The 17235-nt window shown below is 29.8% G+C and overlaps 1 protein-coding gene across 1 annotated transcript in view; it reads right to left on the bottom strand.

Annotated features, from left to right (window-relative positions):
* Positions 1–2472: 2472 nt before the first annotated feature.
* The window catches only part of LOC111026476 (protogenin B-like), a 31272-nt gene continuing 16509 nt past the window's right edge, over positions 2473–17235 (bottom strand). Inside the window, exons 2-18 of the mRNA XM_022304572.1 lie at positions 15650–15867; positions 12623–12722; positions 11078–11231; positions 10944–11012; positions 10625–10872; positions 10412–10557; positions 10161–10320; positions 9720–10097; positions 9493–9648; positions 9231–9422; positions 5731–5891; positions 5451–5592; positions 4470–4728; positions 4274–4404; positions 4015–4202; positions 3418–3945; positions 2473–3288 (exon numbers count right to left, since the gene is read on the bottom strand). Coding sequence (XP_022160264.1) covers positions 3118–3288; positions 3418–3945; positions 4015–4202; positions 4274–4404; positions 4470–4728; positions 5451–5592; positions 5731–5891; positions 9231–9422; positions 9493–9648; positions 9720–10097; positions 10161–10320; positions 10412–10557; positions 10625–10872; positions 10944–11012; positions 11078–11231; positions 12623–12722; positions 15650–15867 — 3401 coding nt within the window. The 3' untranslated portion in view covers positions 2473–3117. The remainder of the gene's footprint in view (positions 3289–3417; positions 3946–4014; positions 4203–4273; positions 4405–4469; positions 4729–5450; positions 5593–5730; positions 5892–9230; positions 9423–9492; positions 9649–9719; positions 10098–10160; positions 10321–10411; positions 10558–10624; positions 10873–10943; positions 11013–11077; positions 11232–12622; positions 12723–15649; positions 15868–17235) is intronic.

Below are 17235 nucleotides of genomic sequence, written 5' to 3'. Positions count from 1 at the left end.
TAATAATAATAAAACAAATTAAACTGCAACGACTTACTAATCTAATGAGGTACCTAGGTAGTTAGTTCATGTAACTAGTAACTGTAATAAAGAAAAACAAATACAGAATTATTATTCAAATATTACAATGTATTGAATATCGGCGTCGGTAAAATGTCGGTAAATGAAAAATATATTATGTATATTTAAGTAAGTATTCAAAAAATATGGCAAAAAAGGGATTACATACATTTAAGATTCTTACGAAAAAATTTGACAGCATTATTTCTTCAGGGGGAAATGTGTTGCAGAAACCAAACTCACATAAAAATATTTAGTTTATTTTATCGCGATAACAAATAATTACAAAATAACAAAGCGGAAAAATCGTACAACAGATTTATTCATAGCAAAAAAAAAAAATTGTATCAATATAGATCAAATTATCATATTGTTTAATAGACATTGAAAAAAAATTTGTACTATTTTTTCTCATACAAAACAGATCAATTAGAGTTGAAAAATGTGGAGCAAATATAATATTATATACCTATGTTGACTATTGTACAAAATAATATTCCAATCAGATTTTCTTTAATTGTGGCAGTCTTCACATGTATAATATATGGTATTTATATAAATATATGTGTGTATGAACACTGTGTATTATAAAAAAAAGTTATTATAATTTTTAGTTGAAGCACCTTAAAATATGAGCTTTTTCCATACACTTAGAACTAGTTACCATAAATTCAAAACAGTATACGTTTGACGAGCTACAAAAAAAGGCCCTGAAAATGTTTAACTTACTAATAGCTACCATATAAAAATACGTTTAAAATGTACCAAGATTTAATAAAAAAAATTTTGTTCGAACAAGAATATAATACATGTATTGTTATATATATAATTTTTTTTAAACAAACATAAACTTGAATTAAAAATGTTTTAAACATCGCAATATAATTATATAATAATAAAATATTCTGACAAATTGTTGTGTGTATAGAAATAAAATTGACCAAAAGTGCCAAAAGAATATACATTTATATTGGTTTTATTTTTTAAATTCCGGGTTTGTCAAAGAGCACCAAAATAGGCCATTACATATTTCACTGAAATTATAAAAAAATTGAGTTCAGCTTGTACACATTTAAACACAGCTATACTATTATAGCCATTGATTATTAACTACCTATGATAATAAACATCAATAATCAAAAATATACAAATACCTTGGCTTATTTTTAAAATGTTTATAAATAAATTAGCAATAATAGTGTATTTTTTTTTTTTTAAATTGTGTATATATCTCTCATATAGATTCAACACAATTTAAAAATATATAAGTATGAGTTACATTACATTTTTAATAAAACTATCAGGTACTTGTGAAGTATCATTATATTTTACATAATTATAATCATCGTTGTAATGAAAACCATAGAAGGTAGTTTCATGATCACTTCTTCAGTTCACTCATAGTAATATAAATTTAATAAGTAGACATGAAAAAAAACTTCTTATTTCATAATTGCTTTTTTGAATGAAAATTAACGCTGGCAAGTATAAACTTAACAATGGAATAAATAAATAAAAACTTAAGCATTGTAACTTAAAAAAATATTTTGTACCTAATTCATTAAAAGTAACAAAAAAAAATTAATAATAATAATAAAAAAAGTATGTATAAAATATACACTAAGTACATAAAGGTTGTAAAAATATAATCGGAGATTGAAATAAATATAATATGTGTACATTATACATACGTACACATATTATACTTACATACATATACATATTATATATATATATATATATAAACATACTGAGATAAATTAATCACAACCTGTTTGGAATGTGTCTAAGGAATGAATATCTATGATAATGTAATTGACTTGTATGTATATAGGTTAATACAATATACAAAAGAACTTTTTCAATTGTAAGCGCCATTTGAGATCCTTTATTATATCTCTAAAGAAAATGTTCCTTTGTAAGTATTTTTCTTGTTCAAAATATAAAATATTCAGGGGAATAGGAACTACATATATTATATATATATATATATATATATTGTTTTAAATTAAACAATTTAACAAACAAAATTAAACATTAATTAATAATATAAAATATACCAGCAAAACTGCTAAATTACGTTTAACTTTTGCGATGTAAAAAATTAATTTTTTTTGCTAACTTTTTTATATTGTATAATTTATAGTAATAGTAATAACATTATTATTAATATGAACAACATTCCGCTTTAAACTATACAATGGATTATATACTGGTAAACATTAATGTTAATGAAGTTTTTGGCAAGCTATTGGCTTGTAGTTAAGGTGATGGACACTGTATGTATGTATAACTTAAAATATGCACAAAAATTAAACAGAAAAAATTCCAAGAGTAGCCATGGTTTTTTGATACCAACATCTCTGATAGGGCTTAAAAGATCATAAATATATACGATATATATTATTTGTACTATATTTGTGAGGTTTAGTGAAACCTAATAACTAAATATTCTAAAAAAAATATAGATATAATATTCAGGAAAACACTTAGTAACTATATTAACAATATTTTATTAATGTACGTATGTATCTCACTTTTTTTCGTGATTCTTAAAGAAAATAATAATTTAAAAATGGTAAGAACTGCAGGCGGTGTTTTATAAGAATCATTAAATCAAATTTAAGGGATTGAAATTTCAAGAAATCAATCCAAAAATTACATATCAAAAGTTAAACATAATAGCAAACTAAATAATAATAATATAATTTGAAAACAAAACAATTGTTTTGAGTAGTCATACATAGTCATTCCTAATAATAATAATAATAATGATAAAAAAAAAATTTCAAATAATTAACAGTGGCCTACATTAGCTCTTCAGGTTGATTCAACATAATTCATGTTGTTGGTATAACATGTGTAATGTGATGTCAGTGAAAACCAGATTTTTTTTTATTTTTGGTGATGTTTGTTATAATATACATCATATAAGTATAAAAAAATAAAACAGAATATAGTGAACCTCAGAGAATACATAAAAAATATTATTATTCTATCTCAGTTTTGGCACATCATTTATACCATTACCTACACACCAACTGACTAACATTCTGCTTAGCTCACAACATGTTCATGAAATCCATCGTCAACTACACTGGAATCGCCGCCACCTTTGTGGCTCTTAGCCAGCTGGTCACTGCAACCAGACTCTTCAGTGCCTGCACCACCTTCAGCTGATTCGCTTAATAGACTGTCCACATCATAACCATCAACGTCAACAGTACACTAAAATATAAACAGAATACATAAAATATTAGTCCCAAAGTACTATCGTGGTCTTGAGCAATAGAATCACAGTCAAGTAATGTTACAATAATTGTTTGCATTAATTGCAATGCTACAAAGTAAACTTACCTGAGGGTTTTCAATGATGTGGACATTTGTTATATCATGATCTCTCGGATTACTTTGGTCAAGAAGTGGCAATGCCATGCCAGACATGTTATTTGAATATCGGCTTCTTCCGTCAATATGCCTAGTAATGTAATTTACATCATTTAAAGGAACACTTTCCTCGTGTTGATCATGATCAATAGTAAATGGTCGTAGATGTTGACCACAGAATGCCACGTCAGTACCCATTGAATTTTGTTGGGGATCTCGTACTCGTTCAGCTTTCACACATTGACGTTTCAATACAATACTTGTAGTACATATCAGTATGCAACAAACTCCAATCACACAACCGATGACTATACCTAATAGCTGCTGATCTTCCATATACAAGGCTGGTGAATCAGCGGGATATTTTGAATTAACCGGTGGGTTAATCAGTGTAGTTAACGGAGTAATGGAAAATATGCCACTTTGTGGACCAAATCCAGCATCAGTAGCAGCTCGTACCATAAAGAAGTATTGTGTGTTATTGCTTAAGCCATACAACTATGACATAATATTAAAGACAATAATAAGTTTTTTTTCAAAAATTAAATTCAAACATTAAATACATACATCTAATGAATTTTTATGCCTAGAGACATTTAGCTGTTCCCATGATGTAGGTGGTATGTGAAGTTCGGATGTATATGAAACATAATAGCCCATGATCACGCCATTTGACTTCATTGGCTCTACCCAAGTTATGCGAACAGTACTAGTATTTATCCATTGCAATTCAATTTGTTCTACTATACCAGGAACTGAAAAGTGAAACATGTTTTATTTTAGAAGTATAGAAATATATGAGACGAGCGCTTTTTATTTTGTATACCTCCTTGAAGTGTGCGTATCTGTATCTTTTGACTGAATTCACTTTTTCTTTTATTTTGATCTTGAACTGCTATCTTGATTTCATATAAACTATAAGGTTTAAGTCCTGATAGTTCAAATGAAGATACACCCCTAAAAACAAAAAAGTCAATAATACAATTTTGTGAAAAATTAAAAATAAAACATTTGTTACTTACATATCAGTGAAAATTGTAGTGGAGTTCTGAGAAAAATTAGATACTGGATTGTAGGTAATAATGAATATCAAAGATGATGGATCAACAGAATCTGAAGGAACCCATGACAAATTCAATGTCTGGAGTGATGTAGCAACAGCTTCAATCTGGGATGGCGGTGACAATATATCCAACGCTACAGCTATAGTTCTAGATATAGATTCTCCTTCACCGTTTTCGGATATACAATTTAATAGTACTTCATAAACATCCAAATCACCTGAAAAATTAAAATTAATAACAATTCAAAAATTAATTATGTTTAAGAGGGTGTTAGCTCACTATTTGTTTTCTCTCTCTAGCGCACACACAATATAGCAAACTTGCTTTCAACAGAATCAATTTTGGGTTATTAGCTTTATATTGATATTATAAAAATGCATTAACCTATTTTTTAACTTAAAAGTAAGAATATTATCTAGGGGTTTTCAAATGCTTTTGCTTTTGTTAATATTTTAATTTTAACTGAATAATGAACATTTTGTTATTATAATATTTTACATAGTTATAACTTATAACTTACTTTGAAACTAATGTTACGTGGTAATTACTATTAAATGTTGTTTATCTCTATTTTCGGGTATGGTGTAATAGTAAAAGATTTATACAGAACGGGGTAATATGAAAGAATTTTGATGTTAAAAATATTAAACAAGAAAGAAGAATATTTAACAAAAATTATTGAATTAATCAGTTCTTTCTGTTACACCCTGGATAGGCTAAAAACATAATATATTATGCACATTATAACAATTAAATATGAATTTTATACACTAAAATATTGATGAAAGCCTATGATAGGTGCTATGATAATATTTTTAGTTTAAGTTTTATTCTAGGTCAATTAATTCTAATTATTAAAACCAACAACAAATAACAACACAAGATGCCGCTGAACTCAAATTTGCTATGATGTGTTCAACTTAACTCAAAATGACTTACTGGTATAATGTATCATATGGTGGTTTGTGTCTGGTCTGAGTGTGTGCAGTGACATCACTGATTGGTTTGTTTGGCTAGTAATGCGATACATTAGTTTATACGAGTCAAATTTAATTGATTGATCATTGACAAACCAAGAAAGCTGTAAATAATGATTAATAAGAAATCAGCTAAACAGATTATTTTTAATTTTTCACTCATTTTATCAAAACTATTCATCAAAGAATATTGAAAAAATTATTGCAATTTAGTATTTTGTAAGCATTAAAATGCAACATACCTTAATAATTGATTGGTCAATGCTAAATCTTAAAATAGGTATGGGCAAGATAGGATTAATATTGGGTAACTCAACTAAATGCCATGAAAAATCAATGTTTGGTAAACCATTTTGTGTTGCACCTAATACTTGAACTTCATATTGTTCTCCTGGCTTCAGTCCTAAAAACCAAAAACCAAAAACAAAATTACATATTTGTGTTATATAAAAAAAACAAAATATTTATGACAATTTTTTATACTTTGTTATCTTTGTTATACCTATAGTGGACTCTATTTGTACAGTGCTTATGGTTTCAGCAATTTTACAAGTTATAAAAATACTCTAATCTCAACTTTTACTAGTAAATTTGAATGAGGCTATTTTTAAAAGGTGATCACAAACACAAAGATCTGACATAAAATATGGTTTTGCACAGTTAGTACTAGAGTTGAAAATGTAAGTTTATTATTTAACTTATGTGTCAAATTTCTTCATTCAATGCACAAAAATATAAACAATTATTTACGTCAGTAAAAAACTTAAAAAAATTTTTAAATTTGATTATAAATTAAGTAATAGTGGAATGATTTATACCAGCGGTTCCCATCCCATGGGCCGCGGCCCACTTATGGGCTGCTAGCAGCTTGGTACTGGGCCGTAAACCATATAATATTATTATATTATTATAACTGCCGTATGTATATATATGTGTGCTTATATAAGTGGGCCTCAGAGATTTTTTTTTTTTAAATTGGTGGTCCGCACAACTAAAAAGGTTGGGAACCGCTGATTTATACTATTCTATACATTTTGTATATTATACTAATTATTATTTACACATTTTAACATGCATTACTTCCTTTTTTATTATTTAAAAAGAATATTTACAATCTATGCTACAAGGCATAATAAGCAAATTTGAACACATACATAGAAAAAAATTTTTTTTTACAACTTGAACACATGAGGAGGAAGGCCATCCAGTGATGGAACCCAACGTTATTTTATTTATTTATTAATTATTAACTTAACATAAATTAAATTAAAAGTAAATGGTTTGAACCATCAATCATTTAAAAAATATTAATATTAATATTAATAGCACATCCCCAGATTTGTATTGCATAAGCCCAGATAGGCCGTAATAAGAATTTGTAGAAGATTATTTTTGTGTGGAAGGGTAATTTTGATTTCAGAATTGGGCGAAGTAAGTCGAGTCGACTATTGAGAATCTTTCTTTTTGACTTGATATGAGAGCCCCAGGTCAATCTTTTGTCAATTAGGACACCGAGGTATTTTACTTCTGAGGATATTGGGATTGGCATTCCTTGAAAATAGAGGGGAAGGGGTATGGACTTTTTTAGTGTAAATGGAACATAGATTGATTTGTCAGGATTAATCTTGATTTTCCAGTTGGATGACCATTTGTATATTAAATTTAAATGTTTTTGTAAAAAATGTATAGTTTCTACAGGATCATTACCAGGGGAGAGAGTTGCAGTGTCGTCAGCATAGGTGGTCATAACAGTATTTGGGGTTTTAGGAATGTCAACCATGTAAACATTAAAAAATTGGGAGAACTACCTTGGGGAACTCCTGCTTTAATTGGGTAGAATGACGATACAGAGTTACCATACCGGACTGTGTAAGTACGGTTTTCTAAATATGAACAGATTATCAAAAAATACGGGACAGGTAAGACATTTTTAGTTTAAAGAGTAGACGGTGCTATACCCAGTCGAACACCTGGGCTACATCTAAAAACACTCCCGGGCAATATTGTTTTTTTCAAATGAAGGTGAAATTTGATCAGTTAGTCTGTAAATTTCGTGTACAGTGGAGTGACTCATTCTGAAGCCAAATTGAGAATGTGGAATTATGTTGAAGGTTTGAAGTATTGGTCTTATTCTTAATCTTATGATTTTTTTCAAATAATTTGGCAAGAGTTGGTAGTAAGCTTATAGGTCTATAAGACGTGATTACATTCTTGGGTTTCCATTAACATGGAATTAAAGATGTAAGTTATGAGGATGATTGTCTTTTTCGGTAGATTATTTAGAATTTTGTTGGTAATAAGATCATAACTGGGTGCTTTTTTTTCTTTTAATTATTTATTAGAAATTTAATTTCACTTGGTGAGGTACGTTTTGCTGGATGTGACATTGGAAGAGGACTGTTTATAAATGAGTTGATGTTTTCGAGGTGTTCAGTGTTGGGATGTATATCAGTATGAGGTTTGAAAATGTTAGAGAAATGTTTGCCAAAAAGGTTTGCTTTTTCTTTATCAGAAATAGCTATGGATCTGTTAGGGCCAGTTATCGGTGGAATTTGCTGTTTTATATTAAGTAAGTTTTTTGTGGTTTTCCAGAGTGAGCCGTCATTTGTGTTTAGGGATTGATATTTTTTTTCAAAAAACTCTGTTTTAAGTTTTGATATTAATTTTTTGATGGTGTTTGTCAAGTGATTAAATATTTGTTTATCAGATGGGTATCGATATTTTTGCCATCTAGAACAACCATAACTTCCTATGGGTATAATAATAACTACCTATTCATTGATCATTGTATTTAATATAGTTTTACCATATTAAAATGGTATTCATTGGGTTGAATGATAACCATGAATGATAGAAAATACAGATGTACTAACCGATAACTTTAATGTAATACCTTTTTCGTAATTTCATTGTAATTTTAACATAGTGCTTAATTCTAAATAGAAGTAACCATAGGAACCCACTGGTGTACATGACAACTCTCAGCCCTAAGCTGTTGGGTCAGCAGGCTTCTTTCCTTTCCTCGAGACCTAACATTGGCTGATGCTACACGTAGCCCTACCGAACCACAACAGTCTGTTCTAAGCAAAAAGATAAAACATATGGCTCCTCTTGTTGATTTTGCGAGGACTCGCTACTCCAGTACGTAAATATTGGGTCTGTACATCTACAAGCTACAAGCATAATCCATAATTCTCTCTGTTGAATCATACAACGGATCTGTATTAAAATTTCTGTTTCTGAGTGTGGTTAATAAAGTACATTTAAATTCAGTAAGCATTATCGACTACCCATTGGTAGTCATAAAAACGTGTTTATCGTATCTGAGGCATTATAGATAATAATAAAATCAGTAAATATGAAATCAAAAAATCAGGTATACTTCAAGTTGAAACCAACCGCCCATCAAAAACAATTGGTTACTTGACACAGTTCACCTTTATCCAAAAGTGTTCCGAATAAGCGGCTTCTACAGTATAAGGGGCAACATAGAATTAAAAAGAAATCTTTAAAACGATAAAATATCAATAATAATACTGTTGCTTCGGAGAATACAATGTGTAGCAATTATTATGGAGGCAATAGACCAGTTGGCATACTTTGGCCTAAAATTGTGCTTGGCACAATTTCTGGAGCGTTGTACACATTTCACTTTTACTTTTACTGCATCTTATGGGTTCCAATGAATATATTATGTATGAAAAAGTGTTTTTAATTTTAATTGATAAAAATGGTGAATTACCTGTTATTGTGTATTGTCTGGCATCATTATGCAACAATTGTACGTAATTAGATGAACTATGTAATCGTTTCCACATTACTTGATAATGAGTAACCTCTCCATTAGCCAAATTTACGTTAATTGCAGCCCATTCTACATGTAATGATATTGGGCTAAGAGGAGTAACCATTAATTCTGGAACTGTTTGTGGAGCTATGAGAAACAAATACATTTTTAATTAAATAAGTTTAAATATAAAGATTTTAACAATAAATGTACAAACCTCCATCTTGAGTTTTACAAGTGACTTTTTCAGATTGATCAGATCCAGATCTACCATTATACACTCGTACATAAAAAGTGTAGTTTTTGTATGGTTTCAATTTTTCTACAATAATAGAATGGTTAACACTAACTTGTTGAGTTTCTTCTCCGCCATCTGTAATCCAATATAAGGTTATGCTTTGTATTGACAAGAAATACCTACAAGATTAAAATAGAATCCAGTACCTGTAGGCATGTAGTGTATAGAATATGCTCTGGATACTTTATTTGCAATATCTGTAGACATGGTAGCAGATGATGATGATAACACACCACCATGAGAAGAACCCAGTTGTGTAGAGTCATCGCGAATAAGGATAGGCGGGTCATCCGGGATATCAGTTGGGGACTTACGCCAAGATACTTGAATTTGAGTAGGAGATAATGTACGGCAGCTGATATTAATAGGTGGTGCTGGTTCAAACGGAGATGAGCTAATATTAAGCATCGCTCCTGCCCATACAGTCCCATATTGGTTAGAGGCAAAACATTGATAGAATCCAGAGTCATTCGATACTGTATTACTGACCAATAAAAGTTGTTTGCCCTTGGCCTTTACACGACCTGATGTAAAAAAAAAAATGTATTGACTTGAGCCAATTTACTATCAAAGCTTTATTTGCTTACCATTTAACTTCAAACGTTGACCATTGTGATACCATGTTATATTAGGAGTGGGATTACCTTCAGCCACACACTTAAAGCGAATAGTATTTGCTATAGGCATGGTTTGTGTTTCTGGTGGAATACTGATGTTAGGAGGTGTCATCACTTCTAATCGATAATACTATGTAACAAAAAAGAAGCAAGCATATTATTATTATTATTGTCCTGTATAATTATTAAATAAATTCATAAAGGTATTTAGTATAAATTACTTGAGCATATGGCAGATCTGGCCATCCTGTCACAGGCTGTAATGCATGACATGTATACGTTCCTGAATCCTTAGAACTTACTCTTGTTAAACTTAATATGTTGACAGAAGTTCCTTCATCACTAAGCATAGTATTGTGTTGGTGTCCTATACATAATAACCAAAATGATACTAACATACATTTAATGAAATTGTTTTAATGTTTTTAGTTTACCTGTAGAGTTCATGAATGACCAGTTGAGTTGAGGAGCCGGAACACCAGTTGCAGCACATTCAAATGTTACATTTTCACCTTCAGTCACATACTTAACATTCGTGTTCAAGACATTGGGTGGAATGAATGCTAATTTTTGGATATCCGATTGTGATCCAGAAGATCCTCCAGAGTTTATCTTATTGACGATCAAATGACCAACTTCACTGTATTTTGTCTTGTTCAATAGATGGTTTTTTCCCACGCATCTAAGTTAAAGTTTTATATAAATTAAGTTGACCAATTCAATAATATTTCTGATTAATATTTTATTATTTACCTATACTCTCCAGCATCATTCTCGCTAACTTGTTTAATATACAGTACACCAGGAACTTTAGTTACAAACCTATAAAAAAATTTTTTTTTAAATTTAAGAATAAAAATCAATTTACTAATATCAATAATACTTACTTTTTATTGTTACTGGACAAGACAACTCCATTTTTCTGCCACGTAATAGTTGCTGAAGGAACAGAATTCACATGACAGTTAAATCGAATAACAGAACGACTAGCTTCTGAACTAACAGTTACATTGGACGGTGGTACATCAAAGTCATGAATAACTGAAATAAATATGAAAAAAAATATTAATCATTTAAATATAGTGATATAGTGATATATTAAATTATATTGTATACCAATATATGTACAATAGTAAATAGATTCATTAAGATGATACAAACTGTTGATAAAATATTTTTATTCAAACGCATAAATTAAAGTACATACTCAAGTTTTAAATCATGAATAAAATAGAAATTCTAGAGTTTGGACCAACAAGACGTAATAAGACTTGACACATTTCCAAACTACTTTAAACTATTGTGGTTACTCTTCGTGTAATTTATTTAATAATAAAAGTAATAGGTATATATATATATATATATTATATGTGATATATAAAATAAGAAATATTATATTCCAGTGAACAACACAGATTATTATCCGTTGTTTCTTCGAACTCAATAGTGTGTGGTTAAGAGTTTAAAACAAATTTCAGAACACTGCAAATCCGTAAAAAATATTAAAACGAGTAAAATACATAAAGAATTCGTGAAATTCCATAAGCAGTAATTTTAAACAAATGAATAGTCCATTACACTAATCTGTAATTAGAATTCAATTAGAACAGCCATATACCACCACGTTACCGCAAAAAGCATGCGTCTCATTATAATACATGTTCCAACTACTCGTATACAAAATGTCATCGTGTCACGTACCATTAAAATAATCAAGCGAGACGAAAACAAATTGTTAGTTGTCGAAAATGGGAATGTATTGAATTATATTTTTACGTGACTAAATATTTAGCACTGAGGTCTGAGAGTACGCGAGTCGAACGTGAAAAATAATAATTGGAAACGTATATAATGCGTCAATCACCAACATCGTATTATTACAAGTCACGTAAAACGGCGCGGAAAAATAAATTACGAAAAAAATTCGAATTTTCTCGTCGCATTCCGAGAATTTCTATGTTCAGCAACGCTGCACATGCGCTTCGCCTACCAAGAATTCAATGATAATGATGAAGCCCGTGGGTTCAAATTTTGTTTCCACGTAGGTCGTAGGTATCCGCATACTAAATTAAATTAGAGTTTAAAAATCATCCAATATCGTACTATATAGGTATGTATAGTATCAGAGCCTCCAAGAAGGAGGGGAGCAGTTGGAAATGAAGTTCCTATACGGCCCGCCAAAACATTTGGTAAAGGGGACCAAAATTTGATGTGGGAGGCCAGCATAATATATAGTATAACATTTAATACCATAATGACATAATAATATCTTAGGACCTACCTATATACATATTGCATATTATGCTGTAACCACACATGTACCTGACAATATCGCGGTAGAGTTAAGCCAATGAGCATAATACCGTGGAAGCAAAAAGCAATGTCGACAATCGTATTAAATATTTAAATAAAATGTCAATTTAAATATTTACCTGCCGTCAGCAATGTAACTGTTTTTGAGGAAACTGCACCGAGAGGCGTTTGTACTATACATCTATAGGATCCCGCGTCGCCACCTTTTTTGTTCATCACCTATAAATTATAATATATTATACATAAACATAGACGATACTTGAATGAGATATAACGAATTAAAATTATAGCAATAAGCTAACAATTAGCACAATGTACAATAATAAAATAATAAAATAAATAAACGATACTCGATAGCATATTACAGTGGAGTACATTCAATTTTCTTAGAGGAGGGGAATTAACTTTTATAGAAATTTTTGTCGGAATGCAACACCCAACATAATAAGTTCTACCATAGCTATGATCTAGACCACGATATAAAAACGTTATACATGTATATTTTCATGTACTATTTTAAAATTAAGTTAATATTTTTTGTCCTTGCATCCCCCTTTTGTACGCAACTTGCATATTATAGCATACCTCAAGGGAGTTGCATAGTTAATAACTAGTATCCATATTTTAGTTATAAAAGGCAACTTTTTCTACATTTTACTAGGGGCAATAAATAATAATCGCTGACTAGCGATATTCTGCACTTAATCGACATATAATGATAGCATTTATAACATTCAAAAAATAGTTTGTACTGTCTGTGTACAAAGCTCTATTTTAAAACAATAATAGTCACTTCAGTGGCGGTCAAATAATTTTGTCACAGGGAGTTATGGCTGATTTTTTTACATGCACTATTTATTTATTAAAATTATAATTTATGTTTACCAGATCTTAAACATTGAAAAAAATGATGGGATCATTCTCCTCATCCTCCCTTGACCACCACTCAGTAACTTGGTACCTGTTCTAATTAAATGCCTACAGTATATAGAACAATGAAAATATTCGTTATTCAAAAGTCCCGAGGAAAAACATTCACTCGTATATAAGTACCCACACAAAAGTCAAAAATACACAATAGTATTAATGAATAATTTTAATACGCAATTTTCTTACACACATACACTGCAAATAATTATAAATCAATATAATTTTTACCACACAAGAGCATATTTATAATTTTGGGATCGAATAAAGTTTATATTGTGTTTGGGGAGGGAAAATTGTTAATTCCTATTTAGCCCTTGTATCACAAATAAAATTATTTTTCGATCTAGGCTATAATGACTTTCTAGCCAAGCGGCAAAACAAATTGAATCAATTAAAATAAATCATTAAATTTATAACTAATTAAGTGTATTTGTATAAAATTATTTAAGATTTATGATCTATTTTTGATGATCTCAAAAAAATTAACGATTTTCAACAAAAACTACCTATTAACAATCTATTACAGGGGCTAGTGTAGCATGGTGGTTGGCCACAGTAACTATAGTGCACTGAGGTCAGTATCGGCCGACGCGGCGTCGCCAGCTCCGGAGTTTTTAGTGACGAATTCTTGTCCCACATATTACACGTGTTCCAAACCAACCATACCCCCCTCTCAGTAAAAACAGGCTAATAACCATGTAGTTGATGCCTTAAAATGGAAAAAAAAAAATCTATTACAGTTGCTTGTTGGGTACTTCATTAATAATTACTAATGGACTATAGCTATATAGGCTTAAGTACCGTCCCTCGATATGTTTCTCTATTTAAGTCTAGGGGTGGAAGATGGGTAGTTCACCAAAACTATGGAAGCCAGTTAAGCAGTTACTACACAATATTTCTAAATTGTAAATTTATAGCTGGGCTTTCAGTAAATATTTATAAAGACTTGTGTATAATTCCTTCGCACAGCGATGTTTTACTGCTTTAAGGATGACTATTGACTATAATAGGTTGATTACTCCAAACAACACATTTTTTTGCATCGTTTATTAAATCACAATACTTTTTATTCTGTTAAAATTGCTTATTTTCCTAATTAAAAAAAGGGATTTTCATTTTAAGATAACCTAATAAGTAATAACAATTACATATATGTAAAAACACTATAGGTACAGTATACGAGTCATAAATAAATAAGCACCATCAGTTACATAGGTCAGAGACCAATTTAATTTCTGAGCAATATATACCTACAACGTATTCATACATCTTATGTTCCTACGATTGGCCAACTAAATATGAGTAGAGTAATATCAATATTAAAATTAATGTTAGTTTAAAATGTGTATAATGTAATAATATTATGGAAACAGCAGATATTAGTTTTGGTAGAAATTTAACAAATATTTTATTTGCATATTGTATATTGATGTATTTTTTGCTGTTGTTCAGTGTTCAGGGTTCGTTTCCCACAACTAGTCATTGATTTGGTATCGACAAAGTGAAGTGGCCAATTGTATTCAGTTGTACAAAGTGGACTGGATTGTAATTATTGTACACGTAATATTTATTTTTCGTATTCTGTGTCAGATAGCATGGTTATTATTAATATTGTTAGATATTATTAATCATTAAACAATATATTTTAAGCAGTAAAGTACCAGTGCCTTTACACCAGTTAGTACTAACTAATTCAGCTAATGGTATATTCTAACCTACAATTACATACAAAATGATTCACCAAACATACTACCCCCATTTTCTTTAATAATGAATTTATTCAAATTATAATTTTTGGAATTTTTAAGTATAAGCACTAAGGACTATATTTTCAAAAATTAGAATTTGAATAAATTCATTATTAAAAGAAATAACTTATAGGTGATCATGTTTGGTGAATCATCCTGTACCTATATAGCTCTAAATATTATAATCTATGAATACAATATTCTGAAAGTGGATACGAATAATGCACATCTTGAAGTACAAGTGCATGTACATATTATAATGTTGGCGTGGTTATCTATGCAATAGATTATAGAATACTAGAATATAATACATTAAACAAGGTATACCTAATAACAAATTATTTTACAAGGTTTGCAAACACATATAGGAAATATATATATCCTCCGTAGGCAAACGAGTATATAAAAGCTAAATCGCTCATCGAGCCGATTACTCCCTCGAACAGAAATAACTACTAGATCGCTTACGGTTTTGAAAAACAGAGAGCCGTTGGGAAGAATTTGACGGCGCAAGTCGTTGACTAGGTCCAAGGTGCGATTGTTGTATATCCATAGATACGTGGCATTCGGCAGGGTTGAATGACATTGTAACGTGTAAGGCTTACTGCGGACCGCAACGCCAGCCTCTGGTGGTTCGGTGATCCACGTTGAGTCTGGTCCAATGTCGGTCGTCATGTCCGCTCGTGCTGTTCAATAAATCAAAACATAAATTATACAGATAGGTCGTAGTAAATTTTTTTATAGCAGGTATAATATCTTATATCACTTATATCACACAGGCTAATTATGCACTTTTGGATAATTATTAGAACATAATATAATTATTTTTTAGCAAAATATCATACAGTTAATTTTTTAATATAAATCGAAAAAATAATTTTGTAGCCAATTTTGTTCTCCGCCAATTTTTCACACACGTGATAGATCAAGAATACCGGGCCAAGCTGAACCACAGAATAACATAGAATTTTACACTTATCAACAAATATAGAGATAAGAGTATAAGTTATAATGTGATTTTTAGTGAACTTTTTGTAATCAACCTTAAAATCGAATCTAATGACTAATGAACCATTTTCTATACATTTATAACTACCAATTTATGAAAGAGGTATTATCAGTTTTTAGAACGACTTTAGAAAAAACAAAAAAACATTTTCCGATTTTTAACTTATAGAAATTTATAACACGTTAAATATTTTTATAATGAATTTTAATAAAACTATTTTTGACTACATTATTGAGTATTGATGGATTTTCTTCTTTGTCTTTTTTTATGTATATAGACTAAGTAGTTATTGAGAGGCAAGGCTCCATAAAATCGACTCATTATTTTGCATATAATATGGTCATAGATGTAAACTGGGTGAGTTTTTTATACTAACGATAATTTTTAAATAAAATATGATTATATAATGGGTCAATTAATTTGACCTATTACACAAAAATAGGTACCCGAATAATACACAATCAGTGGTTTACGAACGTGACACATATATATTTGATTCATACCTATATAGTCTACTAGTATAGCATACAGATAATAATATGTATGTATAATGTATGTATTCAATGCAAAATAACCCTATATAAAATAATCAGTTCTCCTGATGCATGAAAAAAAATCATCATGGTTTTAAATAGCACCTAGTCGTAGTATTTAAGAAGAAAAAATATTATTTTAAAACCAAACCTTAGGTACTAAAACTCAAATTAAACCATGAAACAATGATTTCGTCGTACTACTCCCTTTACCTATAATATTATGATACAAGTAATAAGGTTTATAACGGGTACTATTAATAGGAACGAAATAAAAATTATACATTTTTTAGATGATTCCGTTACCGACTTCAATAAATATAATAAGTTCAGATGCATTGTAAAAGTACCTGCAGTAAATTGGAGAGTAAGATGTATGGTAATCTTGCTATACACGGTAATATTTCTACGATAACTAAGAAAGAAGGAGGCCTATAATGAAAGACCACAATACAATATAGACAAGACACAACGCGTTGAAATTATCAAATAAGCCATCAGAAAATTTGATA

The sequence above is a fragment of the Myzus persicae genome, unplaced genomic scaffold, assembly GCF_001856785.1.
Source record: "Myzus persicae strain clone G006 unplaced genomic scaffold, MPER_G0061.0, whole genome shotgun sequence".
Classification (NCBI taxonomy): Eukaryota; Metazoa; Arthropoda; class Insecta; order Hemiptera; family Aphididae; genus Myzus; species Myzus persicae.
The sequence above is the reverse complement of the archived record's forward strand: the minus strand, read 5'-3'. Positions and strand labels throughout refer to the sequence as shown.